We start from the raw sequence: 26,314 nt of genomic DNA on the forward strand, positions 1-26,314 counted from the left end.
AGGCGCCTCTCTGTGGTGCCGGTGGCGGTGCTCCGCCGGGCCGGCAGGGGGCGGGGCGGGGCAGGCGCTTCCTGGCGACGGCGGCGGAAGCGGCAACGGCCGGGCCGGGTCCTGCGTCCCGAGGTGTCCCGAGGCGTCCCGCCGCGTCCCGCCGCCCTCAGGCGTCCTGCGGCGGCCGGCAGAGGCGGCAGCATGTCGGTGGCGGGGCTGAAGAAGCAGTTCTACAAGGCGAGCCAGGTGAGGCACCGGGGACCCGCGACCCCCCCCACCGCCCCTCCCGCCGCCCTGGCGGCCCCGGGGGTGGCCGCTTCCCCCTTACCAACTCGCGTTGCTCCGTCTCGGTGACCCCACTGCCGCCTGCCCGGCTCGGCCCGGTGGTGCCCTGGTACGTTCCGTTACCCCTTCCCGGCATCCCGGTCCGGTGTCCGCCGGGCATCGCCCCCCGGTACTGCTGCCCGGTGGCCCCTCGCCAGTGCCCGGTGTTCCCGCTGGGTGTCCCGGTCTCATACCTCCCTGCCAGCGCCCGGTTCTCCAGATGCCCCCCCCCCAGCACCCCCGGCTTTCCGGTGGCTCCCGCCCGTCCCCGGGCTCGGTGTGTCCTCCCCTCCCGCCGTGACGGGGCAGGGTCGGTCCTGTGTGGGCGACCGGCGGGGCAGGGTGCAGCAGCGTCCCCGGTGTGGCCCCTCGGATGCTCCCCAAACCCTTGGGAAAACCTGGAGGATCTGGGGCCAGTCCCGTACCCCCCGGGCTGGAGCTGTTGGAGGGACCCCAGCAGAGAAACGCATCCGCTGTGGACCGGAGGGTCCCGGGGTTTTGGGTGCCGGCAGCACCCGAGGTCCGGGTGGGTGTCACGGTGGGGGTGTGCTGTCCCCCTTCCCTAAAAACGGTCCGTGTCCGCAGCACGGTGAGGGGACGGATCCTGCCCGCTCAGCCCCGTGCGGGCTCTGTGGGCGATGGCAGAGAAGCACCTCAGCAGCCCAGATGCCCTTGGACTTCCTCAGCAGAGCGGGATTTTAGGAGAAAAGCCCTGGAAGGTGGAGGCCGGGCAGGGTTCGAGGTCGTAGCTGGGAGTCACCGGCCCCGTTAACCTCGGAAGGCAGCTGCAGCCCAACCTCGGGAAGCTCCCGCTTCCTGGAGAGCAGCTGACAGCAGGACCGGGAAAGGGTTTGGGGGTCGGTGAGGGAGCCCGGAGCCCCGGCCCGTATCCCAGTGGCCAGGGGATGTTGGAAAAAAACTTGCCAGATGCACAATTTTTAGCCAAGCGAAAATTCATCCTGTAATTGAGTTTATGCTATCCTAAAGCGAAGATTGTGAAGCGTGGCTCCTCGCCGCTTGGGGGGCTGCAGCTCTTCCCCCCCAGTTGTGGGAATCTGCTTCTAAGAGGGTTTGTAAACATCTCCCTCGCCCTCTGCGTGGAGGGGGCCATTCCTGATCCCCCCAGTAGAGTTATCCTTCCTTCAGCTTGTGAGCACAGCTGAAATCAACAGTCAGGATTTTTTCTAATGTATTTTTGGAACAATTTGTGAATCACAAACACTCCTTGCTTCCCCCAGTCGTTGCTCTTCTGCCCTTGTTTTAAATTTAAGATGCATTTTGCGCAGACCTACCAACAGACCGTGTTTGGCAGGCTCAAAGTTTAAACCCCTTTAAGCTCAGCCCAAGCATGTTTGCTACGTGTGTTGCCTCCTTTCTTGGCCGTGTTTACAAAAAAGCATTTTGCTTAAACAGCAGAGCAAAATAACAGATTCCTTAAGTCATTCCCCCACCCCCTTTCTCGCAAACCCCTGCGTTGTGGGTTTTTTTTACAACTTCCATGGTGGAAGGTTGTGCTGAAAACTCAGTGTAGGAGGGTTTTGCTGGTGTGGATGTACCGTGGTGGTGTCGCAGGGCAATTAGAGGTGAAAGCTCATTGATGACTCAGGAGTAGCATGTTTCTGAAATCTAAAAACATCATTTCAAAACACCTGATGAAATCCTGCTTGGGAGGAATTATTGTAGATTGAAGTTATGTGTGCCCTTTTGTGGTTTTTTTCTGTTACAGGTGTCTTTTTTTCTTAAAAGGAACCTTTTTGGCTGCTTGGGGAAAAATTAAACCTAGCGCAGCTGTCCAGAGAGAAGTAGCCCAACGTGCAGACTTGGTGGCCTGCTCGCCTCATGCGTGTGTACACGTACTTCACTTGAGTGCTCAGCCTGTGTTTGGTGGCGTATTAAATTGGGAGATAAGGTGTATTTGCAATTACGTCGTGTGTATTTGCAACTGCATCATGAGTTCTTTTGCGGCTCTTGTTGCTGCAGGGTTCTGGGAGCTGATTTAATCCGAAGAAGGTGGGTTTGGTGTGAGGTTTTCCACCAATATCAGTGAAGCGCCTCACTCTGCAGGGGTGAGAGGGACACAGTCCTCTTTCGGAGGTGCTGCCGCCCCCTTTGCGGTGCCCCGGTGAGGGGACACAGGTATTAACGCTTTAGAAATGCTTTCAATGGAAACTGGGAGTGACTGGTTACAGTTCAGCCATTTTTCTGTCTTCTCCTCTTCTCCCTTCCCTTTCCACCCTCCTTCCCTTTCCCTCCACCGGTCCCACTCCTCAGCTCCCTTTGGCTGAAGGAGAGGAGGATTAGTTATTTTTTGGCTCCCTTAAAGCTATCAGATGCTGCCAAAACCAAACATGTGGAAGATCTTTCTTAAAATGTTATGTTTCATTCCACGTCTGTTGCTAATTGAAGGAAAACGGAGCCAGGACCAAGGTCTGCAAGGACCTCGGCACCATCGGAGCGGCAGGTTTGGGATCCCTCCTGCCTCCCCGCACGATGAGGGGGCTAGTTCAGCCTCCTCGGTAGCCCAAGGGAGCAGGGCTTGGCTTGTGGGCTTCTGCTGTCTGATTCCTGCGGGCCCACGTCTTCCCTGGGTGAGGCAGCCGGGCGCCCACACGCAGGAGAGAGCTGAGATAGTATCCTGTTAAAGGAAAAAAAAAAAAAAAAAAAAGAAAGAAAAAGTCATGCTGGCAAATGCTGCAGATGGTGAGTAGTTCTGTGTATGCGTCCAGAACAGGTTTTGCTAGTTCACAGCAAAATGTTCTTTAAAAAAAAAAAAAAAGCTGTAGAAAACATTCTCGCAAAAGGAAGGAGGAGAAACAACAGCAGCAGCTTTGAGCTGCAGCATCACGAGCTGGGAGCAGGGTGGGATGCCCCTGCCTGCAGGTACGAGACCGCCTGGTCCCGGGCTCCGTCCAGCCTTGATCCATCAGCAGCCACTCGGGCGCTCAGGAATTTGCAGGAACTTTGTTGTGTAGAAATGGCTTCGTTTGCACCATTTGTTTTTTATACAGACTGATGTAAGTCCTAAAACCTGTAAAACTTTCCATGAGCTGCTGGGTAGGGCAGGCTGCACAAAGCAGGGCGCCTGCCTGTGTCATTTCTGGGTGAATCTGATTCTTTCTGAGGGTCAACGGGTTTGTCACTGCTTGGCCGTAGGGCAGCAGCCCTGCCTGGCACCAGCAGGGTTATCAGCCGCTGGTTTGAAGGGACAAGCCCTAGGGTGGAGCAGTGCTGTTGTGATATGGTGTTGGTAAACGTGTCCCCTCCCTCTGTGACAGCAGGACTGTCCTACCTGGGGTTATACACCAGCGTGGAGGTTGGAGAAGCAGCACAGCCCGCTCGCTGGGGACAACTCTAATCCCAGGAGTGGTGTGTGGTCCCTTAACTGTAGCCCACGTTGGTGTGGTATTGCCGTGGCTCCCGTGTGGCTACTTTGGGTGCTGCCCCGTGGATGTGGGGAGCTGGCACGGGGAGCAGGGCAGACGGGCTGCTCCGCTCTGGGCAGTCATGGCTCGACAGGTGACCAAGGCACAGCAAGAATGAGCTTGCCAAATACTGTCATTTCAGGTATTACAGAGCCCTTCTGGGGATGCAAGACGTGTTTTTAATGTCAGTGGTTCGGCCCGGGGAGCAGACTCAGCCCAAGCAAGGGTGAGCGAGGGAAGACGGCATCGCTTTTTTAAAACGGGGCTGGTACTCAGCCCTGGGCGCCTCTGTCATCCCAAACAGGATTAACGTGCTCCCAAAGCCTGTGTGGTCTAAGCCTAAACCCTGCTAGGCCTGCCTGGGCTTAGGAACTGGGGTAGCAAGCGGTGGCTCATGCCCTGCTGTGTCTGGCGAGTCCTGGCCCGAGACACAGACCAGCAACCTCCTCTTCCACATGCAAAGTACCATTTTCCAAGAGGAGGAGAGGCGAGCGCTAATTAAAACTAGCAAGCCCTTGATGTGCATGCTTTTTCCTGAGTTTAATGACTGCTCTCAAGGCTTCTCAAGATATTTTTGAATGTGAATAGCTACCGCTTGCTTTCTGCCTGGCCTGGGATGTGCCCCGTAGCCTCCGACAGCCATTTCAGCCCAGAAAGGCTGCGCAGTTCCCAAGCTCCGTACATCGGAGTGTACATTTTCCGGCCCGTTGTTAATGAGCCCTAAGAGCTTCCTTCCCGCAGGCTGGCGCCCAGGTGCTGCACTGCGATGGCATCTGCTCAGAAGGCTGAGGCAGAGGAATCGGCTCCTGGACGTGCTGCACAGGGACCGTTTGGTGACAGGGGACAGAGCGCAGCTGCTGTGCAGCGATGGCATTTCTCCTTTTTTTTTTTTTTTCTTTCCCCTTCGTGGTCATTTGCTCTTGCCCGTGCTGGATTGGGATTTCCTTTATTTCTCCTTGAGTGAGATACTTTCTGCAGTGCCTTTGCACTGTGTCTTCAAATGCGTTTTGTTTCCTCCCTTCCCCAGGTGATACCTTTTTTTTCGAGGTTAAGTCAGTCCTTCCAGCATCTGGCTCTCTGGGGCTTTCTCTTACAGACCTGAGCTGCCTTTCCACTCGCTGCCTTGTCTCTATATGCAGCTGGGCGGTGGGTTTCTTGGGACATCACAGATGTGCTGTGCAGCACAGGATCTCCCACTAGAAGAGAAATGGGAAGCGCAGCGTGCAGGATAACCTTCCACATGGAAAACCAAACCCACGAGGCCCCTTTCCCCGGCCAGAGCTTGTCTGTCGGTGCCCTGTCTTGCTGCAGATGGTTTTGATTGTGCCTGCCCTCCAGCTCTAGCTCGCTCCCGCTCTGGTGGAGACTGACACACCCCGTGTTCGTCTGCACATTTTTGCTCCAACTCGCCGCTGCCGGGGTTTAACCCACGGATGGTGTGGGGCTGGAGGGGATCTGTGGAGCCGGGAGAGCAGAGGGTGCTGCTCCTGCTGCCAACGGTGCTGCAGGGTGGTTATCGCAGCGGCAGAGAGATCACACAATCGTAGAATGATTTGGGTGGGAAGGGACCTTTAAAGCTCATCTAGTCCAACCCCCTGCCATGAGCAGGGACATCTTCAACTCGAGCAGGTTGCTCAGAGCCCCGTCCAACCTGGCCTTGAATGTTTCCAGGGATGGGGCATCTACCACCTCTCTGGGCAACCTGCTCCAGGGTTTCACCACCCTCAGCGTAAAAAATTTCTTTCTTATATCTAGGATCTTCTAGATCTATTAGATCTTCACCTGCTGCATTTTTTTGGCCAGTGGATGTGAGTTGAAGCTCTTAGGACAGTGCCAGTGCCCAGAGACATTAAAGCAGGGCACAAACCCCTGAGAGAGGCCAGTCTCTGCTTTGCAGTGGCATGAGAACTTCATGCTGCCTTGTCTTGAATCCTCCAGCAATTAGTAAAGCCAAGAGTGGACCTGAGGTGCTCTGTGTGGTGGCTCCTCTGCTCTCGCAGAAGGCCGGGGCACGAGGTGCAAGCATTGGGCAGGGTAGCAGGGCTGCCTGCCCCGTCCGTGGTGAAATCCTGGGGAAGCCCTTGCTGGGGCTGAGACTTCACCCAGGAGAGCACCCAGAGCTGCCAATGGAGGAACCAGGCACCCGAGGGTGGGGTTGAGGTGCTATTTTGGGCTCACATGTTCTTTTTGAGCTGTTCTGGTGAATTTTGCACACCCGTGCCTTGCCGCTAGCAAGCAAGTTGGCCTGTCCTTCAGCGTCAGGGTCTGAGGGGCAGGAGGAGGTGCTGGGAGCGGGTCACTCCTTGGCTTTTCTGCCGTGGTGGTGGCTGTGCTTTGATGACAAAAGCAGAATGAGGACTGGGTGCCGTGACGGCCTGGTGTCAGGCTCTAAGTTCCTTATCTATAAATGGGAATTTGGACTGGGGAGTCAAGGGATTTTGCTGATTCCTGCCTGCCTGACCTCCCCTCCCACAGCACCTGGTGTTTGATTTATTAATATTAACCTGGGCTGGAGTCCCCTGCAGCCTCCCTAGCTTATCTCTCAATATTAATCTGCTCCCGAGGCTGGAGGAAAGCCGGATTTGCTCGAGCGCAGTGTGATGTCCTGCCTGCTCAGCTTGCCAGCCAGGGTCTGTCCAGGAGGGAGTGTACTCGGCACTCAGCCTGAGCATCCTTGCCTGACACCCTGAAGCCCTGAGCAGTTTGCTGTGACTGGGGATGGGTGTTTCGGTGATGCACGTGTTTGCAGATCCACATATGATGGGTGAAAAAGGGAAGGAGGGCGCTTGTCAGCAAACCAAACCTCTTGGAGAAGGGGACTAGCCTTCAGTGCATCCCTCTTCTAGCCTCGGCGATGACAACTGAATACTCACAGAGATGCCTGCTGTCGCGTCTAGCTAAAATGACTGTGTGCAGGATATTTTCATATTAACTCCCTCTCCTTTTCTTACATGATTTGTTGTTGATGAAACGCCTGGCACGGTGATGTTGTTCGGCTGGTTAATCATTGTCGGAGCTGAGCTGAGCAGCCCCATTACGGAGCAGTTTTCAGCTTTTCTCAGTATTGTTCAGCCTGTCTGGAGTCGAAGGCAGGGGATGGTTCGTGTCTCTGCATCAGTTACTTTAACTTGGCTTTTTTTTTTTCCTTTTTAAGATTGCTTTCGCAGCCATTGGGCTCTAATAGTAACGAGAACTCAGATTCTTGGAAGGCAAAGACAGAAAGCAGCGGTGGAAAACTCCAGCTCTCCGTACTCGTTTGCTCCCCTTCTCGTTTCTAATGTCAAACAGGGAAAGTGTTATCCCGTGTTTGCAGCTGGGGGAATCTGGGACGCAGGAAGGATACGTGACTCAGGGCTGTGGGGGGGATTGTGCGGCATTAGGAGTGCTGATTCCTCATCGTCATCTTGCTCTGCCTGGTGCCGCCTGCCCGTCTGCCTTGGGGCTTTTTGTCTAAAATTATCTATTTATCTACCTCTTTTCACAGGTTATGGGTGAATTATTGAAAGTGGACGGTGCCAAGGGGGATGATTTCTGGATGCGGTGGAAGGAAATCCTTCCTCCCCCTTCTCCCTGCCAATACTTTCCTCCTGGGAAAGAGCAAAATAGGGATGAGATCAGTCAGGCTGGCTTGTAAAAGCTGATTCATTTCTTTAGCACATTTTTTTTTTTTTCGTCCTTCTCTCCCCCATCTCTACATATGCCAGTGCCTTTTGCCAGGACTCGCAGCCCCATCCAAACCCCAGGTGGTAAAACGGGAGGGCTGGGAGCGGGGCAGCTCCTCCTGCCCTAGACTGCGGAAATACCAATATAAAAATCCAAACTGAGGGCTGCCTCGGCGGGCTTGGTGCCCCTTGGGGAGGGAAGTGTGTGCAGTGGGGCGTGAGGGGTTATTACAAGACCTGAGCCTGCGTTGATGTTGCTGTCCCTTCTGGAGAACCCTTCTGGTTTGTACCGTTCCCAAGCAGGATGCTGAACTACCGAAAAGGCTGGAAATAAAATAAATCTGTAATCTTGGGTTTGTAAGGCCAGCTGAACTCATTCACATGGAAACTCAGTGATGCATCTAGGCACCGATGCTGTTTCATAAGACTCCTGTGTTGCAGAGGGCTGCGCTTGTGGTCCTTTCCATCTTTTTAATTGCGCTGATTAAATCATCAGCCTGAGCTGTGAAGTCAGGGGCCCGGAGCTGGAGCGTGTGGGAGGTTGCTCCTGTCAACCAGGGGGACTTTTCCTGCAGATCTGCTCCCTCCTGAGCTGTGTGTTCCCCCCTCCACTGCCATGGCTGTGTCCCAGCCTTGCCCCCGGGGAGCAGAGGAGACTGTGCAGAGCCAAAGCGGAGGGGGAAGGATCCGGGCTGGTTGGGCTGGGAAAGCCCCGCTGCATCACGTAGCTTCTCTTTTCATAAGCTGCTGTGTGACATGACTTAGTGCAAGATTCCGCCCCTCCTGGCCTCTCCCTGTGATTATAAAAGCAATAATTAATTTTTTTTTTAAAAAAAGGTTTCCTGTTCCTCTTCCCCTCGCCCCCTCCCATCCCTCTAGTCAGCGATCCCATGGCTTTCAGGAACAGGTTCCTGTTGACAGGAAAGGGCCGTATTTGGCCCAAGCTGGAGGGTTAAACAAGCTGTTCTTGGGATCCTCTCCAGCGGCCGCATCGCTGGATGTGGGTTTGCCGATAGTGCCTGGGGTGCTGCCATCTCTCCAACCTGCTGCAGCGCAGGCAGGGGCGTCCCCATCACGCTGGGGCTGTCCGGGGACACACACACACACGGTCCCCCTGAGGTCCTGGACCTGCCCTGCTGCTCCTCTTGCAGCAGATGGAGAGTCCGTCAAGACAGAGTTTGGAAGAAAAGCCTTCTAGCCCCTGGCGTGTGTAATTAGCTTTGTTGCTGATACCTTATTAATAGAACTAGTCTTTTTTCTTTTAAAGCCGCTGGGAATTTTAGAATCTTCCTATCTTCTAAAACCTGGCTATTAATAAAGGTCATGATACTGTCACTAATTAGATTGCCTTTCTGCTCAAAGAAAAAAGATAAGTTAAACGCATCTCCATAATGAAATTCTGTCTTTCAGACAGAAGATAAAATTTGCATGATTAAAGCTTTAAAGGGCTTTTTCTAATTGAGAAAATGGCTCATAATTCATCCTAGAGCTTGAAAACCAGGCTGTATCTTCTTGCTGGGCCAGACTTTATTCATCAATGATAATTTATTAACCACTTTCTTGACCAAATCTGTTTTGGCTTTACAAGACTAGCTATATTTAAACTTAATCTTTGGTACCTTCATGATGAAAAAGGCAAGAAAAATGCTGAACAATTATCTGTGTACGAAGCAAATCTGCTGCGTAAGAAAGTGCTGTTTGTGCCAAAACGGGTTTTTTCCCCCCTGATTTTCTTCACTCTAAGCTCCGTGGTGGAGCATTTAGAAAACATCTTTGTTGGTGACATGTGTCCAGGCACATGGTTTTGGGCAGACTTAGGGGGTGCTGGGCAGGCACAAATCTGGAGTGCCAGATCTTGGTGTAGCTGTTCTCGTAGTAAAGCTCCTCCCAGTTGTATTGGGTGAATTGTAACGACCAAGGGTGTCCGTACTTCTGTGCTTGGTAGGGATAACACAATCTAAATGCTATCCACCCGGATTTCTGGTACACCTATTGCGCTGGCTGCAGGGAGAAAGGCAATAGTGACGCATCGATAGTGTCATCTGCAGAGTGAAAGCAAACTGCAAAGTGCTGGAAGGGATTTTCTCACATTTATACCATTCTGAAATGAGTGTTAGCAAGTGTTAATGATGTGCAGCAAGAACAAAAATGGGTTCAGCCTCATTTTGCATGGGCTGGAAGCACGACAGAGTACCTGGATGTGGAGGAGGCCCCCGCGCAGAGCTCTTCGAGGAGCTGGTGCAGGGGTTTGATCTGGTCCAGCACGTCGCTGCTGGATTGCTCCTGGCAATCTTAGGGACCTCTGTTCACTTGTTCCCACTTTCCTTTTCCTTAGGATGCTGTGCTCTGGTCTGATAGCCACTAAGCTTTTCCTAGTATTCAAATTAACAAGGAAAATGCGTATTTATAGTGTTCTCAATTATTTCTCTCCCTCTTTGATGTTTGTGTACACTAAGACATCGCTAGATCTGTCCTGGAATTTTTGCTTGGCCAACACTGTCCGTGTTAAACGTGCTCTGCATGGGGCTCCCTCTGCCCCTCTAAGCCAGGAAGAGGGTTTTTACCTTCCCTTTGATGCAGTTGAGCTCCTGCGTGAGCTCAGCATTTTTTGATCTCCCTTCTGTCTGTAAACCTGCCTGGAACTCACCTTGACTCTTCCCTGAGCTCATTAACGCTGTCTGCCACCCAAACCTGAATGCAACCATGACTAAACTTTTTCGGTAATTGCTCTACGTGTCCCATCAGCCTGGTTTGGTCTCATCATGCTGCAAATCCAGAGGTTCTTTTGCTTCCTTCCCTGTTCCTTGATAATCTCCAGGCTCTGTTGCTTTTTTTTTTTTTTTTCGCTGGGTGATGCCAGTTAAGTGTCATGTGCCCTGGGGAGGTGTTTTTTCATCTGTCTTGGTTTGCACAGCAGCAGAAATCCCGTCTGCTGCATTTTTGCAAGCTGTCCTGCGGCCATGGTGTTTTCCCCAGGGACTTACAGGTGTCGTAAGCCCTCCTGTTCCTTTTTTTTCCCCCCTTGCTTTTTGTGCGATCCCTAGGATCGGCGTGCAGGCGGGCAGTTGGGGCTGATCCTCTGTGCTCTGGCTGAAGGACAGGACTGCTGTGTGCTCTGCCTCGGTTTGTCATTGAAGCTTTGCAGAAGAGGAAACCGAGGATTGCAATTACTAGGAGGCACTTCTAGTGCTTTGTACTTTTATATCCCCTCTAATGAGCGGCTCCAAGTCTCAAATGCGAAGAGCTGCTCCTCTTTTTCCCCTGGGTCTGCGAAGGTCGGGTGGAGTTGCTGAGGAATGATGGCTCAGCAGCTTTGCAAAAGTCAGGCTGTGATTCACTGAGGCTCTTCCGAGATAGGACATAGGGAGGTTGGGCAGGAAATCTGGATGCAAGGCAAATATTCCATGTTTCCCCTCGGTTTAGTGGACTTCCTCTGAATTCCTGTAGTCAGTGCAAGTGGGTGAGGAGAAGGGCATTGCCGGGGGAGAGAGGAGAGCAGCTGCTTTTTTCCTTACGTGTTTTTGTTTTCCCTGTTAACTTGACCCAATTATATTTTTTTTTTTCCAGCTGAATAGAAATTATGTCTCACTTGGTGCAGAGCATGCGAGAAGTAACTAATAATAGGAGAAAATATTTATGATGCAAATGGCTGTTGCTGACTGTTGGGAGGTGCCCCCTTCCCTGTAGCAAGAACATTTCAACATTTCAAGTGTCTCCCTGCAGCGAGAGCTGCGTACTGAAACCCTTCTCCTCTGGGGTGAGTCTGCTTTTACGGCAGCGTTGTGCCCTTTCGGCAGGCTGGCCCGTCCCTGCCTCGGCATTAGCCAGGGCAAGTCGAGCTGTCGCCTTCTGCTTGGGGAGGGAAGGAGGAAGAGTTAGCTTGGAGATCACCGAGATGAACGCAAAGCCTCGTAAACAGGGATCACAACCAGGATTGTAAATACTGTCGTGCTACAGACAAGGAAAGGATGAATCCCCTGAGCAAACAGGCAGTGGCTGCATTGCAGTACATCTGTATGCCCTTCTCTGGCCTGAGCTCTGCGAGTGTGACCTGCTGGCTGCTGCTTAAGTTACTTTTTTTTTTTTTTTTTTTTTTAAAATTCATGCTGTCCTCATTCCTCTGAGCCCATCTGCTGGATGGAGATGAGTCATTCGATAGCGCTTTGAGTAGGTGATTTGACAGGTGGCTCCCTAGAAAGCTGTCTTTGCATGCAGCAGCTCTTTCTCTGCGGTTTCTATATGATAAGATTACAACCTGAGGTCACTTTGAAGGCTTTCTGCCTTGTCGGGAGGGAAGGGAAGGAGCTCTTCATTGTTCTGGGCTGACCTTCCTGCTCAAAATCAAGGCAATTCCTCCGGCGTTGGGTGGAGGGTGGCTAGATCCCCATCTCAGATGGTGAGGGGGTGGAAAGCTCAGTTTGTTTCTAGACACGTTTCCCTGGTGCACGTGTCCAGAGGCAGCGGAGCACCTCTTCGTGCCTTCGCACGACTACATCGCTGGTGCTTGGGTGGCGAGTCTTGGATGGGAATGGCCCTCCTCATGGAAGGTGGGAACAGGAAAAATAAAGGCAAGGAAGTTCAAGAGAAGATTGAGAGTTGGATAACAGAGTAGAAGTGCTCCTGTGAGCTATTTAGCAGGGAGACCGGACAACTTAGGTGGCCAGTGGAGCAGTCAGGTGCCCCACGACAGGTTAGATCAATGGTAGGGTTGATGTTAGGAGCCAGCAGCAGGGTTTTGCTCAGAGAGGCAGGAGGGCGCAAGCTTCGGCTGCCCTTCCTCTTCCTCTGTTTTGTCCCACAGCCCAACGGGGATGTGAGAGTTGGTGAGACGGTGTCTGCCAAGTCACATCCACCTTCTGTTTTTAGCTCTGCTGCTAACCTGCTCTTGACAGTAGGCAAATCGCTTCCTCTCGTGCTCTTTCCTCTTCTAGCACTTGTCAGTCTTCTCTCCTTAGAGTGGCAGCTTTTGGGGTGAGAAGGTCCAGTGGGTGCAACAGTGCTCAGCCCCACGAGAACCACAGAGCTGCTGGGTGCCTCCAGTCCCCCAGCTGTTTGGAGCATGGGGATCTGCTAGAGAACATGCCTTCCTCTTCGTTACAAGGCCAGTGGTAATTGTTCATCCCCTGTTCCGCACAATAAACGCTCAGATCTGTTTTCTTCTCCTTAAAGTAGGTCAGAAGTTGCTCAGATTAGCGTGCGCTTTGCTGTGGGCGTGCCGATCTCTCCTTAAACTGGGGTGTCTGCTGCCTCTCAGCAGCGTCCTTCCTTAAGAATGGATGCCTTCCATTTTTAATTTAAAAAAAAAAAGCTTAAAAGCCTCTAAGGAGGCAGAATACAGTCAGATCTACAAAGCTAACGTGAACAGACAGAACTGCAGGCTGGCTGGGGAGAAGGGGGGTGTGCGCGGCGGGCAAGCTCTCGGGTTTGCATCAGCTGCCGCTGCTCCACGGGAACTGCTTGGTCGTCCCGTCCCAGTTCCCGGCCCCGTGTGCTCGCTGCCTTTGTGGCCAGGAGCTGGAGATGGACCCGAGATGGCGTACGCATGCTCTGGATCCCAACTGGTGTCTGCTGTCGGACCAGCACCTTCCAGTCTTGCCCCGTTTCCAAGGATTACGCCGGGAAGGTGACAATTAACTTTTAACGAGACGCTTTGTGTTGGCACGGACAGGCAGCACATCAGAGCTCAGACATCTGCGGGGGATTGCCATCGGCCTTGAGACACCTCCCAGTACAAGCTGGTCCCACAAGGAGTCTCTGCGGTGGCAGAGACATGCGGGGTGCTCGAGGGGGGACCCCGGGGTGTTTCCCAGGCGCTGCAGCTGGGCTTCATCACGCTGTTAGAAACGGAGTGTGCTTCGAGGAGGCTTTTCTGGGGCTCTGCAGCCCCACCATTGCCAAGCCCCCCCTGACTGCAGCCGAGTGACTAAACCCATTTGCTACCCATCTATTTTAAAGCTTAAACACACACGCAGTGACAGAGTAAATTGTCACGTTGGCTCTGTGGAGCTGCGACTGCCCAGCTGCCTCTTACACTGTGATGATAAAGTTACCGGTGAAGATGACTGAAAATTACACTTAATGCCAGGGAGTCACGCCTAGCTGAGCTGGAGCGGTGGCGATGGCTTTATTTAGCGTTTATGGAGCATCCCACAGATCTGTGCCACTGGGCATGACTGAAACTGGGCACTAGCAATCCCAGTTAATCCTGGTTTTCCTTAATTACTGCTTCTACGTGTCTCTACTAGGCTGTCGTGTTGTACTCAAGCCCTCTTCATTTGGGACTCAAAACGTTTTCAGCACCTTTTTTAATTATTTTGTGGGCTGGCTTTTTCCACTGGACTTGCTCTTTCCTGATGAAGGGAGCCAGGGTAGAGCTGCTCGTCTGTTTGCTTGTCTGTGGGTTTTTTATTTCTGTTGAGAGGCGGAGGGTGGTGGGGAGGAAGAGGAAGGCTTTGGCATGCCAGCAACTGGAGGAATAAGGTTTTCATTCTACTGCAGGCAACTGTTTTTGGATGCAGGGATGGCGTGTGTTTGATGTGTCATAAACAGGACCGACTGTTTGTTACAGAAAAAGAAAGCAAGTTTAGAAAAAAAATATTTTTCTGTGTTTCTCTTAGTGTGTTTTGCTTGTTTGAGGCTGAGGGAATTGGGGATAATTTCCCATTTTAAACTGTATAAAGGCCCGTGGGAAAGTTGCCGAAAATGTCACTTGTTGCTCCCACATGCGTGGGTTGGGCAGACGAGGACCTTCAGGGTGGGGTGTGCTGCAAATCTGCCCTCCTCTGGGTTTCGAGGTGCCTTGCAGGTGCTCCTTGGCTGGGGGAGGTTTGGCTGATGGCATCTTCCCTCTCAGTTTGTCATGAATTTTGTTGATGATGCTGTACAAAAATCTCCTTTTTTTTTTTTTCTATGCATCTTTCACACCTCTGCCAACAGCAGCCTGTGGGAGCGATGCAGCGAGGCCACGGTGCAGAACAGCCCTTGCCATTGCTCTGAGCTGGGACTGCCCATCTCCTCTCGGGGAACAACCTCATCTACTCCCCACAAAACCTCTCCCGATCTTCTGTGCTCCTGAATTTATCCAGATACACCCCGGCCAAACACACCTGCCACGTGGCAAAACATGCTGGGCGTGGGCCTGTGCTCCAGGCCCCTGGCAGGAATGTTAATGGGGGCGATGCTGCGGCCAGCAAGGAGGGAAACGCGATTTTTGGGTGGGAACGGGTGTGTCGGGGTCCTTCTCCAGGCCTTTGGGATCTGTCTGGGTTTCAGTGATGGTGTGGGCAGACTGATACCTGTCTGTCCAATCCGTCTGGTTCATGTAAGGATGCCCAGTGCGCTATAGCAAGGGGTGGACACTCAGGTTTCTTTATTTGCTGCAAGTTGTCCTGGAGCTGAGCGGGTGAGATGAAGGAATGATGGGTTTTGAGGAGGGGCGCGTGGATTTTGTGTCATAAGTTGGGAGCGGCTGCGCAGCCCCCCCCTCGTTACTCTCCCTCTCCCAGCTGTAAAAGAGAAGCCCTCTTCATCACGCCTTTCTTCCCCCTCTGTGTACACATACCATTCCTGCCTCTCCCCGTAGCCAACCTCCTGCCGCAGTAGTTAGTTTAAACAATAGGGCTTTCATTTCCGAAGATCTTCCACCATGGGCAGCCCTCCGGTGGGTTTTGAACAGCGAGGAGAAGTCGGGATTGTTCACGTTCCCACGCCCCTGCAAAGGAAACCAATGGAAGCCCCCGTGAGTCGATGCTCTTTAAAACGAAACTGCAGAAACTGCAAAGCACAGTCGGGAGCAGCCCTTCGATGGCAAGAAGTGGCCGTAGCTCAGCCCTCTGAATCAGCTCTCCTGCAGATGAAGCAGGCTGGGTGCCACGCTCCCGGTGATGCTCGCCGGGGTGGGAGCCGCTGCACCCCGGCACGGCGCAGGAGCCCTGCATCACCCTTGAATTAAGTGCACCTCCCTACTCTCTGATCTCAGGTCGGAGCTATCTAGGGCATATTTTAACTGCCAGTGTCCTTTTAATTAAACATGGATGGGAAGCGAGGGATTGATTCCTGGCTTCTCTGTTGGAGTTTGCGTGCACCGTCTGCTTCAGCCCTCTTCCCCCACCCTGCGGCCTGGTTTGGTTAGGATGCCAGGTAAACAGCCATCCCATTTGGAAGCAGTTTTTTATCTCGCTGGGCCGTGACGCCCAACAATATCGCCTTGTGCTAATATTTGCTCTAGGAAGCATTTGGCTTCGGCTGCTGCAGCAGCGAGGCTGAGGGCTTCTGCTTTGTCACTGCACCCTGCGAGCTGCGCAGGGCTTGCTTCAGGTTTAACCTTTTAGTCTGTGTCCCATCCTGGCAAGGCTGGGAGGTTAAAGGAACCAGAGAGTATAGACTCGTTCTCATCTTTCACCCTGAGCCAGCTGATGCGCTTCAGCATAAACCTGCAAGAGAGCATTTGGGCCACTGAATTTGGTTAACGATTTGCATGTCTTGCCTTGCCAGTGTCTTCCCTGCATTCACATCTGTCTTGGTTGTGGCGTTTGCGAGCGGTTAGGTCCCCAAGCAGGGCAAGACGGACCATGTCCCAAGTCTTCTCTTGGCTGTTAAAGAAATAAAAGTGCAGAAGAACTGTCACCACATCCTCAGAAAAGCCCCCGAACGTCTCCCCGAGGGAAGCTGTGCTGGGATGTGCACCGACAGCATTTCACCGACCATCTTACGGTTCACTCAGATGCTACAGGCAGCGCGTGGGCGCTTCCTTCCTCTCCCATCCTGCGAGCAAAGGGCGAGCTTCCCAGTGACCTTAAAGCTCCCCTGAGAAAGGCAGCTGCTTATTTGCCAGCCTTCGCAGGCTCTTTGCAGGCAGCGCGATGAGATGCGCGATGTGGCACTTGGAAACTTGGCTCCCAGTGGTGTCGTGAAGCTCTAGGTTAAACAAGGAGCCGGCGAGGGCTTCTCCTGGCTCGTGTCTCGGCTAGCGCCGTGGGGGAATCTGCATTAGTTTGTCTTCCTGCCTGACAAGATTTGGGAGTGTGGGGATAGGGATGGAGCCACTGCGGATGGCACACAGTCCCTCCTTCTTTCCTCCTGTGATGAATCCTCCCAGTTTAATTAGAGCCAGCAGTGAGAGAACCTCAATCTTATTATTCCTTCACAGCAGGGCACCAGTAGCGTTTCTTGGACGTCAAAAAGAGGATTAAATTAGTCTGCAAGTGAGGGGTTTTTTCCTCCATCACATCTCTTGGCTCTCTGGGAGGGTGTTAAGCCTCCAAAATCACTGTGGTGATCAGTGCCTTTGACATGGCATGCCAGTCCCTGATTACAGCCGAGCTCCCTGCCAGAGGGGTTATTTGCAGCTTTCTGGGCTGCAAATCCGTGGGTGGGTGGGTGGGTGGAGAAAAGTGGGAATGCAATTGCTTGGGATAATTGCACCCTTCCCAGGTGTATTAACGAGTAAAGGAGGTTTCCGGAGGTGCGACCTTTCCAAAAGCCATCCTTGCCCCTTTCTGGTTACAGAGGCTGCGGGACTTTTGGCAGGGGACAGGCGATGGCAGCTGGGAGTGAGCTTTGCTCTGCTGCGCTTGCCCTGGCAGGCAGAGCAACTGCTCCGTGGGGTTTTTTTTTCTAGACTCGGAGTGTCTAGAGATGAACGTGTGCCTCCCCAGCTCGGGGCTGGCTTGTCAGGGTGTGTGCTGGCACCCCAAGCATGGAGCAGGCATCCAAAAAAAGCAAGAAATCACGCTCAGATCGGTTGCTCATCTGCAGGCAGCTATGGGATGATAATATCCCTTCGAGCCTCTTGGGTGTGCTCGCCGGGCACAGCAGGGCGCAGGGCTGGGCCATCCTGGCACACTCTTGCTGAGTCCTGTGGACCTGCGAAGACCTTATGTGAGGGCCAAGCAGGAGAGTGAAATCCAGAGCTGAGCTGGGTGAACCAGGAGAGCACCAACCTTTTCCTTTCCCCCCCCAGTGTCTAAATGTCAAGGGTGAACTCCAGCAGTCCTCTTTGTTTGGCATCTCGGGTCCATTGCTGAACTGTGCTTCCTCCAAAAGAGGAAATAAAAAGGCTCCCCTTGCTGCAGCAAGGCCCCGAGAGGCTCTTGCCTCGTTTGTCAGCCTCCTCAAACCCTTGTTTTGGCCCTGCAGTGAGTGGTGCTGCGCGGCTCCGTGCTGAGCGGTCGGTTAGAAGAGCTCTCCGCACTCCCCAGCCTCTCCTCCGCAATGTCTGCGCTGCCTCAGCAGTGTTGAACGGTTGCTGGTGTCTCCCCACCGACCTGCAAGAAGCTGATCAGCCCTGGCTGTGCTCTGAGCAACAGTGTTTGTGCTCAGCACCAGAGCTGGGTGCTTGGCGTACCGAGGGGCTTTGAATACCCACATTATTTTTTTTTTCCTCCTCCCTATTTTGGGATCTGGAAATGGGATTTTGCTGAAACGTCGAAGATCTTGTTCTTCTTTGTGATAACAAGAGTTTCTTCTGCGTGTCCTGCTTGGTATTGTGATTGTGGGGGTCTGAGCGCCGCATGGTAGGTGCAAGCACTCAGGGCAGAGTGGCTGGCGGCGTGTCTCCGAGTGCTTCTGGAACTGGATGATTACCTAAAGGCTTTTTCCGCCTCCCGTCACCCCCCCTTAAAAAATAAGGAATCATTTTGAATCCCTGTGGGAGCAGGAGGGTTCCAGAGGAAAAAAGACTTGATAAAATCAAGTATTTGATGTTGAAGTAAACAAACCTGTATTGTTCATCCAGAGCTGGAGTTTTGATTACAAACAGGAGAAATCCTGGCAATGCCCTGCAGCAGGGGTCAAGTGCTTGGGAGTCAGCGCCGGTTTCGTAGAACACTTGTGATCTCTCTGTAGGTAATTTGCTGTCCGTTTGGACCAGTTTGGGGCAAGATAATCGCTAATTTTGGCCATGTGTATGTCCTGCATCCCCAGGCACTGCCACTTGCTTTGCCACAGCAGCATGGGGCTGGGAAGGAAATTTTCCATTTTGGGCTGCAGGGAAGGACACGTTTAGGTGGATATAATAAGGCATTTACTATCTTTCAGCTCGGGCAGTTGAATGGTGAGATTTAGGGAGTGGGGGGCTTTTCTTAGACCAAGCAATATTTAGAAGAAAGCTGATAAGCCCTTTACACAAGTAGCCAAAAGCAGCCCTGTCTTTACAGCTTGTCAAACATCTCACCTTTTCAGTAGTTTTAGAACAGGCATCAGAGACGCTTTGATAAATGGATTTGAAAACTTTACTGTAGCTTCTGCAGATCCCTTTATCCTCTGCTTACAAAGAATTCAAAACCCCCGTGCCCCAGATCCTGAGCTCCTCCAGCTTTTCCCCTGGGAGTGCTGGTTTAGAGCTTTGAGAGGTCTCTGCTCTCTCCAGACTCTGTTCTTGTGCTGGCTGCTGTGAGCAGAGTGTGTTCTTTCCCTGTTTACTTGCATTTTGCTGTGTGTGTAACTGAAGCCTTGGCTCAAAATGGAGTCGAGAGACAATTCTGCCGCTTGCTTTTTCCAGCAAGCGTTGGAGTTGGAGCCGTGTGGTGTGATTTAAGGAGCTGCGTAGCTTCTGTTGGGTGAGGAATATCCTGACTGAGCCGTGCTTTGGGAGGGTAGGAGATGCTTGGATTTTTAGTGGGGCACTGTTAGTAAAGAGCCACATCTTTTTGATGTGTGTTGGACTGTTCCTGCCACCTCCTTTCTCTTGCAGATGCTCTCTGGATCCCCCCTCTTCCCTTGCTGTCCCAGGGACATGCTGCATGAGGTATAAGGAGCTTTAAGCAGTTAGTACCATGCCTGATTCCTCCTCCCTTGTTCTTTTTCTGCAGCTGGTCAGTGAGAAAGTTGGAGGGGCTGAAGGGACCAAGCTAGATGATGACTTCAAGGAAATGGAAAAGGTGAGTAGGGAACAAGAGAAATCTAACATTTAACTCCTCCGTGACCTTTCTAAAGCCCCAGGCTGATCCTCACTGCTGCTGGGTCATCTTGTCTTTCCCACAGAAAGTGGACCTGACCAGCAAGGCGGTTACAGAAGTGTTGACCAGAACAATAGAGTACCTCCAGCCGAACCCAGGTGAGTGCCTGGACCTCTCCTGTCCCCTTCCCTCTGCTCCCCAGTTTTCCAGGGAAAGAGGCAGAGGGGGCAGAGAGGCATCAGAGAGAACCGTTTTGGCCCTGAGATATTGGTCACCAGCCCACATTCAAGATTAGGCAAGTCAAGTGAAGATCCAGGTACCCCTCTTGCCCCGTGTGGTGTTCCTGGGCTGTAAGATGCTGCTGTTGCTGTTGAACAGTGAAAAAACAGACACATATTTAGCCTTGGACCTAGAGACGCCCTGAAGGGGACCTGTTTTTCCTGGGGTGTCCAGAAAAAGTGGCGTCTCCGGGCTGGGAAGGGGTGACTGGCTTTGCAGGCATCGCCTCTGGAGCTTGCTGTCCTGTGTGCTTCCAGCCAGCTCGTTCAGAGAGCACTCCAGGGACTATGGGAGGGCTGGGGAAACTCCTTTGGCCTTCACTGGTGAGCTGTGGGGAACTATTTTTCTTGCTGTCTTGGAAAAGAAACTTCTCTTTTCGTAGCGAATGGTATTTCTGGTAGATGAAGACAATAGGGCTTCTTGGCTTTGGATGTATCTTTAAAAAAAAAAAATGTTGGCAGTGGCCAGCAGCTGCTGTCAAGTCCAAGTAATTGCAAACACGGCTGTGGCTGTTTCTGTGCCAGCTTCCAGAGCCAAGCTAACCATGCTCAACACGATGTCGAAGATCCGTGGGCAGGTGAAGAACCCCGGCTACCCGCAGTCGGAAGGGCTGCTGGGGGAGAGCATGATCCGATACGGCAAGGAGCTGGGCGAGGACTCCAACTTCGGTGAGTGGCCCATCGGGCCAGCTCCCCCGAGGAGCGTGTAGCTGAGATGGCAAAGGCAGCTGCCAAATTTCCAAGCTGTTACTCTAAATTCTGGAAGGGCTGCATGACCCTTTGTGGCACCTCACAGGACTGGGGGCTCTTAAAAGAAGTTTGAAGACTTCCACCCAGGGCAGGAGGGAAGGGCCGAGCAGAGCCCAAGTGTCCTGGATCCCAACCCGTGGCTTTACGTGCAAAACCAGCTCTTAATACTTTCTTATTAAACACTGAGATAAATTTTCACGTAGGAAAAAAAGGCTTCCTGACTTCTAAGCTGAACAACAGTGATGTGGAAACTAGATTGAGCAAGATTCGGAGTTTTATGGTGCAGTTTCCAGCAAGAGCTCTGCTATAGGGAGGCTGTGGCCAAGAAGTCGTTTTGCGTGGCGATTTCTCATAACCACGTGTGACTTGCAGGGAGGAGGGGGGTGAAGCCTTTCGGTGACGTCAATTTTAATCCCCTAAAACATCAGCCTCCGCACGTGACAGACCTGGTACAGTGCACAGCTGTCTGATGGCTTCCAGTGCAGGGAGGAGCCTTCTTGCCTCAGGAAAATTAAAAAGCTCTGGCTACTTTGTGGGAGCGATGAAGGACTCTCGAGAGTGTCTCTGGCCAACTCAGAGCACTGCATCGAGCACTGCATCTCTCTTGGCTTGCAGGAACCAGAGTTGTTTCAGAGAGCAAGGGGGAAGGAAGTTTTTAGAAGGACACACCAAACCTGATTTCCTTTAATAGCCTCTCTGTCAAGGAACACTTAACTTGATAAATGTCTGCGTTAGTACCGCATCCCTCCCTCGGACAGGTTATCTAGAGTTATCACGATTGCAATAACTCTTCTTGTATATTTATTTTTTCAGCTGGACAGTAGAGTGGTGTTTTCACTTTACCCTCTATTTCACTTATGTATTCTCCTCTGCTAATGTAGTGCTGAAACGGTTGGTTTGCCAAAGCTGCACAGGAATAATTTAATCTATAAATGGTTTTCACTGGAATAAAAAGCCAAGACTAAATATGCTTTGCTGCGAGTCTGTCTGGCTTAACTGTCATTGTGGCAGGAGCCTCAGAAAAGCATGAAACTAAATAGGTTTCAGAAAGCAACTTTGAGCTCTCTAATTCAGAGGGGAGGAGAAGGGATAAGGTTGGCCCGGTAGAGGTTAGTGTCTGAAATGAATAGAAGGCTGCAGGTTTGCTGCCAGCATCTGGGGAAACTTGAAAAGTTGGTCAGAGCACTCTGGGCTTAAAATTGTCTGAACAAAAGGATAGCCAGGCTGGATCAGACCGAATGCGCCTCTGCCCCAGGCTTCTCTTGCCATCTGTGGCCAAGGAGCAGAGCAAGGTTAAAGCACTGCATGGCCAATTAGCAGCTCAGCAACTGCCTGAGCCAGCAGGGAGTTTAAAAATACTGCTTTTAAAAATATTTATACCTTTTCCTTTCTCTGGGTGGTTGGTAGAGATTGTTCCTGTTTTTCAGAGGGAAAAAATGAAGCATGTTAGTCAAGTGTCTTGTGTGGAGTCTGTAGCAACAGGCGATGGCCTGCTCGCACGCCGGGCACCGCTTGCTCCGTGCCAGGCTCGGAGATTTGCTCCAGATAGAAATGTGGGGTCGTTGGACGGGGGACGGAGCTTGCACACGCTGGGTGTCTTGGCAGAATGGCTCTGCATGCAGCCGCCACACACTTCGGCTCTGTTTAACTGGCTGGCCCCCTCTCCCTTCTCCCTTTCTCTTCCCTTCCTTTTCTCACTCGAAGGCGATGCGCTTCTTGATGCTGGCGAATCTATGAAGCGGTTGGCTGAAGTGAAGGACTCTCTGGATATTGAAGTCAAACAAAATTTTATTGATCCCCTCCAGAACCTGTGTGACAAAGACCTGAAAGAGATCCAGGTAAACACCTCGATGTTTTCTCTCCTCCTCATCTCTTTTGTTTCTGGCCTCTTCTGACTATTAGTGCATGTAACCGCTTGCTCTGTCGTGGTGGGAACCAAGGTCTGTTCCCCTGAACTGTGCGTGCTTTCTCTCTCCAGATTCACTAGTATTTATTTCCTCCCTGCTCAGCACCGCTGCTGCTACTGCTCCTGAGCAGCTCGTGAGCCTGGATGCAGGTTTGAATGGTTCTTCATTTACCATGTTTTTTGGAGGATGCTGTGGGAGTACGTCCCAACACGCACCCTGGGCTTGCTGAATTTGGTTTTTGTGCTGTGAGCTCCCAGCCGTGTTACATTTGGGCTGCCTGGCATTAAACTTCACCGTGTTGGCTCTATTCTGTTAGTAGCCTGGATCCTACAGCGTAACTCTCAGGCTATGAGCAAGCTTCCCTCTGGGTCTCTTCAGCAGCATCTCAAGAAGGCCCAACGGTGTCTCGCTGGGGAGACACAGAGCTTGGCAGCTCTCGTGTGCTGCCACAAGTCCATGCAAAGCACGTCCAGGCTTTGTAACAGGATCCATCCCAACCTGTAATTCACAAGGCAGCTCTCTCAAGTGAATTTTCACTTACAGTGGTGTCCCAGATAAAATAACCACCAACTACTGTTTCAGTACTTATCTGTACTCCAATTCTGCAGTCTGCCACAGAGCTCATTTAAACAGCCCTGCCCTAAGCAGTCAGGGGATGCAGTGCCCAGAACTTCCATCCCAATTCCTGATCTCCAGAGATCCCCGTCGCTCCTGGGGAGCTGAAAGAAGCAGGCCAACTCTCATCTTCCCAAAAGGCTTGCATGGGGAACAGACCTGGGCTGCTCCCTGCAGTGTTTTCCTCCAGCTCTTGGCTGGAAGGGGGTGAAATCACATCGTCATGCCAATTTGTTGAGGGTTGTTTCTTAGTAAAAAGCCCCCGCAGCCGTGGCAGTAATCCTCTGCCAAGCTGAGTTTGGACGGCCCAGTCCTCCCTGCCACCTCGCAGCAGCCCGGCCTTGCTGCTCTCCATCACGTCCTGGAGCCTCTCTGGAGTCTGAACAAAGGTGGGAGCCACAGAGCGTGTGCTCCGAGATCAGGTTTCTGAAATGAACTTGGCCTGTAACTAGAGCTGCCTTCCCAGTAGGAGAGCTTGGCTGCTCCCAGTCTCTGGCTTTTCCTTCTTTTCCTTTACTGTTCATAACCATCCTCTTCCCAGCACCATCTCAAGAAGCTGGAAGGCAGACGCTTGGACTTTGACTACAAGAAGAAACGACAGGGCAAAATCCCCGATGAGGAACTTCGACAGGCCATGGAGAAATTTGAAGAGTCCAAGGAAGTAGCGGAGACCAGTATGCACAACCTCCTAGAAACTGATGTGAGTGCCTGGGGGGAGCGGCGGCTCCTCTGCCCCAGGCTGAGAGCTGCTGGGTGGGCCGTGTGTTTCTGGGAACATGAGGGTGGGATCTCTCAAGGGATGCAGAAGTTAGACACTAATTTCCAGTCTTTGTTTTTGCAAGAGCGGTTTTGCTCTCTGAAAACCCAGATCTTGAGTGCCCAGCACATGCCTTGCTGCTCCTCTTACCCTTTCTGTGGCCCCTCTTTCTAATCCAGCTCTTGGCCAGAGGAGAGGCCGTGGCTGGTGCCAAATGGGTCTCTTCTCAGTCTGCTGGTGGGAGAGAGTTTGGGCAGGTAACGCAGCTTGCTTGGGAAGGATTTGAACAGCTAGTGAAGCCCAGAGAGCAGTAGGAGGTGTCCTCTGTCCTGCTGAGTCTCAGCCAGTGCCTCACCTCTGGTGTCTGAAATCCCAAACCTTCTCCTCACCTCCCCGGGGAAGGGGCCCTTCGCACGCGTTCCCCAGTGTGGTCTCAGCCCCCGTGTGCAATGCAGGAGCCTCCTGTCAGCTGGGCGGAGCCCTTCATCCCCCCTTGGTGTGATTCTCGCAGATCGAGCAGGTGAGCCAGCTCTCGGCCTTGGTGGACGCCCAGCTGGACTACCACAGGCAGGCAGTGCAGATCCTGGACGAGCTGGCGGAAAAACTCAAACGCAGGTGAGTCCCAGGGTGCTGCAGGCGCTCTGTTTTCACAGCCACGAGCTGTCCTTGTGATACGTGTGTGTAAATACCTGACCGTCCCTCTAAATCTGTCTCCTGGTGTTAAAGCTGCTTCTTGCAATCACTAGAGTTTCAATTCAGACCTTCTCCAGGTTGGAGGGAGCGATGCCAGCTGCACAACCCGCTTTCAGTGACGGGCACATTCTGATATCTAAAACAAAGCCTCGGCACTGGCGCCGTGGGCAGCTGGTCTCTGCTGGGCTGAGCCCTGCCTGGATCGGGGCGTGCTGCTCCCGGGGAGGCCGGAGTTGAATTTGGCAGGGGTGGAGAAGGGTGAAATCCCCTTCGTGCCAGGGCTCGTGGCTCCTTGCGCTGCAGGCGTTGAGCGTGGGAGTGTCCCCACAAAGTGCCTTTTGGCCAGAGCCAGGATCAAATCAGAAGCTGCATCATGCTGTTGGAGCAGATGGCTCAGATGTCACGAGCTGGACATGCCTGTCACCCTGTGTCACCTGGAACTGCCTAGCCGAGAGTCTTTGTGCTGTTACCTTCAGTTGTAGTTAAGGAGGGCGCCTGGACACTGGCTGTGGTTGTGGCCCAAAAAGGTCTGGTCAAGGGCTCCCAGTTGTGCTGAAGACCAGAAGGTGACTGCAAAGTGGTGGGGGTGATGTGGTGGCCAGTGGAAGAGCACCTACATCACCTCCTTAAAGGCTGGCATCTGTGAGCCCACCGCCAGAACCCTCGTTTTCACGGAATCATCTCGGTTGGAAAAGCCCTTGAAGCTCCTCCAGTCCCACCATGAACCTCACCCTGACCATTCCCAACTCCACCAGATCCCTCAGCGCTGGGTCAACCCGACTCTTCAACCCCTCCAGGGATGGGGACTCCCCCCCTGCCCTGGGCAGCCCATTCCAACGCCCAACAACCCCTTCTGCAAAGAAATCCTTCCTAAGAGCCAGTCTGACCCTGCCCTGGCGCAGCTTGAGGCCATTCCCTCTTGTCCTGGCGCTGGTTCCTTGGCTCAGGAGACTCATCCCCCCTCTCTGCACCCTCCTTTCGGGGAGTTGTAGAGGGCCAGCGAACCCTCCTCTCCCTCCTTGTCTCCGGGCAGATCCTGCTGCAGATGTGGTGCTGCCGCGCCTGCTCTGCAGTTTTGATCCACGGGAGCTGGTGAAAGGCAGATGGGTGTCTGGCACGCAGGAGCAGGGAGAGCCACAGAGCTGCCTGGTCTTGTTGCTCTCCCTGCCCCTCCTCGAGTGCCTGACCTCCGCAGCCGCCCCAGGGAATGCGTGGTTGCTGCCAAAATGCCAAGAAACACAGAGTGCTGCTGAAATACTGAGCGAGCTGGATCACACGAGTGCCATGACTTGCGCAGTTCTTCCTGCTGCTCTGTCTCACCTGAGCAAACATGTCCCCAGACACTGGCCGAGGAAGGAGAGGTGGCTTCGCTGCATCTGGGACTTCCCTGCGGAGCCGGGGACCTGCCTTCCTCAGGCCGGCGCAGGGCAGCTCGGGCAGAGCCCCGGCAGCCTCTCTGCTTCTCGGGGCGATTTGGTGATGCTGCCCTGCTGTTCTTTCCTCGCAAAAGAAACTGCTGAGTGGATCCAGTGTCTGGTTTGAATTAAGAAATTCTGGGAGGATCCTGCCAAATGTGTTTTGGAACTGCAGCACGAGTGTCCTCTGCTGGCCTGAAGTGCCTGAGACGCCTCCGTGGCAAAGCCTGGGGCGTGTGGCTCTCTCTGAGGGCCAGGTCCCAAACCCTGGGCAAGATCCATCTTCAAAACGCCCCAGCACAGAGGGTTGTGCAGTTTCTTGTCTACAAACCAATTTGCTCCCCTGTGGAGCCACCGAGGAGGATAAATATCATGTTGATCTCATGATATTTTGTTTCACATTTCAATTTATCCACATTTCTTTTCCTTCTTCCAGAATGAGGGAGGCCTCCTCGCGTCCCAAGCGGGAATACAAGCCCAAACCCAGGGAGACATACGACTTTGGAGAGACTGACCAATCTAACGGGGGCTTCTCTTGCAATCCTACCCCCAAAGTCTCAGGTAAAAATGTCGTGTGTTGTGTGTGTGTGCACACAGGTGCCT

At 52.8% G+C, this 26,314-nt stretch overlaps 1 protein-coding gene across 3 annotated transcripts in view; it reads left to right on the top strand.

Moving 5' to 3' along the window:
* Positions 1–69: 69 nt before the first annotated feature.
* Positions 70–26,314, top strand: part of SH3GL1 (SH3 domain containing GRB2 like 1, endophilin A2) — a 30,403-nt gene continuing 4,158 nt past the window's right edge. For 2 of the 3 annotated variants that reach the window (XM_074808491.1, XM_074808492.1), the window contains exons 1-8: positions 70–237; positions 19,210–19,278; positions 19,382–19,454; positions 20,100–20,243; positions 22,029–22,162; positions 23,388–23,546; positions 24,115–24,218; positions 26,148–26,272. In XM_074808491.1, the coding sequence (XP_074664592.1) occupies positions 193–237; positions 19,210–19,278; positions 19,382–19,454; positions 20,100–20,243; positions 22,029–22,162; positions 23,388–23,546; positions 24,115–24,218; positions 26,148–26,272 (853 nt within the window). In that variant the 5' untranslated portion in view covers positions 70–192. Of the gene's footprint in view, positions 238–2,432; positions 2,452–19,209; positions 19,279–19,381; positions 19,455–20,099; positions 20,244–22,028; positions 22,163–23,387; positions 23,547–24,114; positions 24,219–26,147; positions 26,273–26,314 lie in introns of those variants that run through there. The other variant, XM_074808493.1, reaches the window with a different exon arrangement.

Source organism: Strix aluco, chromosome 29, assembly GCF_031877795.1.
Source record: "Strix aluco isolate bStrAlu1 chromosome 29, bStrAlu1.hap1, whole genome shotgun sequence".
NCBI classification, from domain to species: Eukaryota; Metazoa; Chordata; class Aves; order Strigiformes; family Strigidae; genus Strix; species Strix aluco.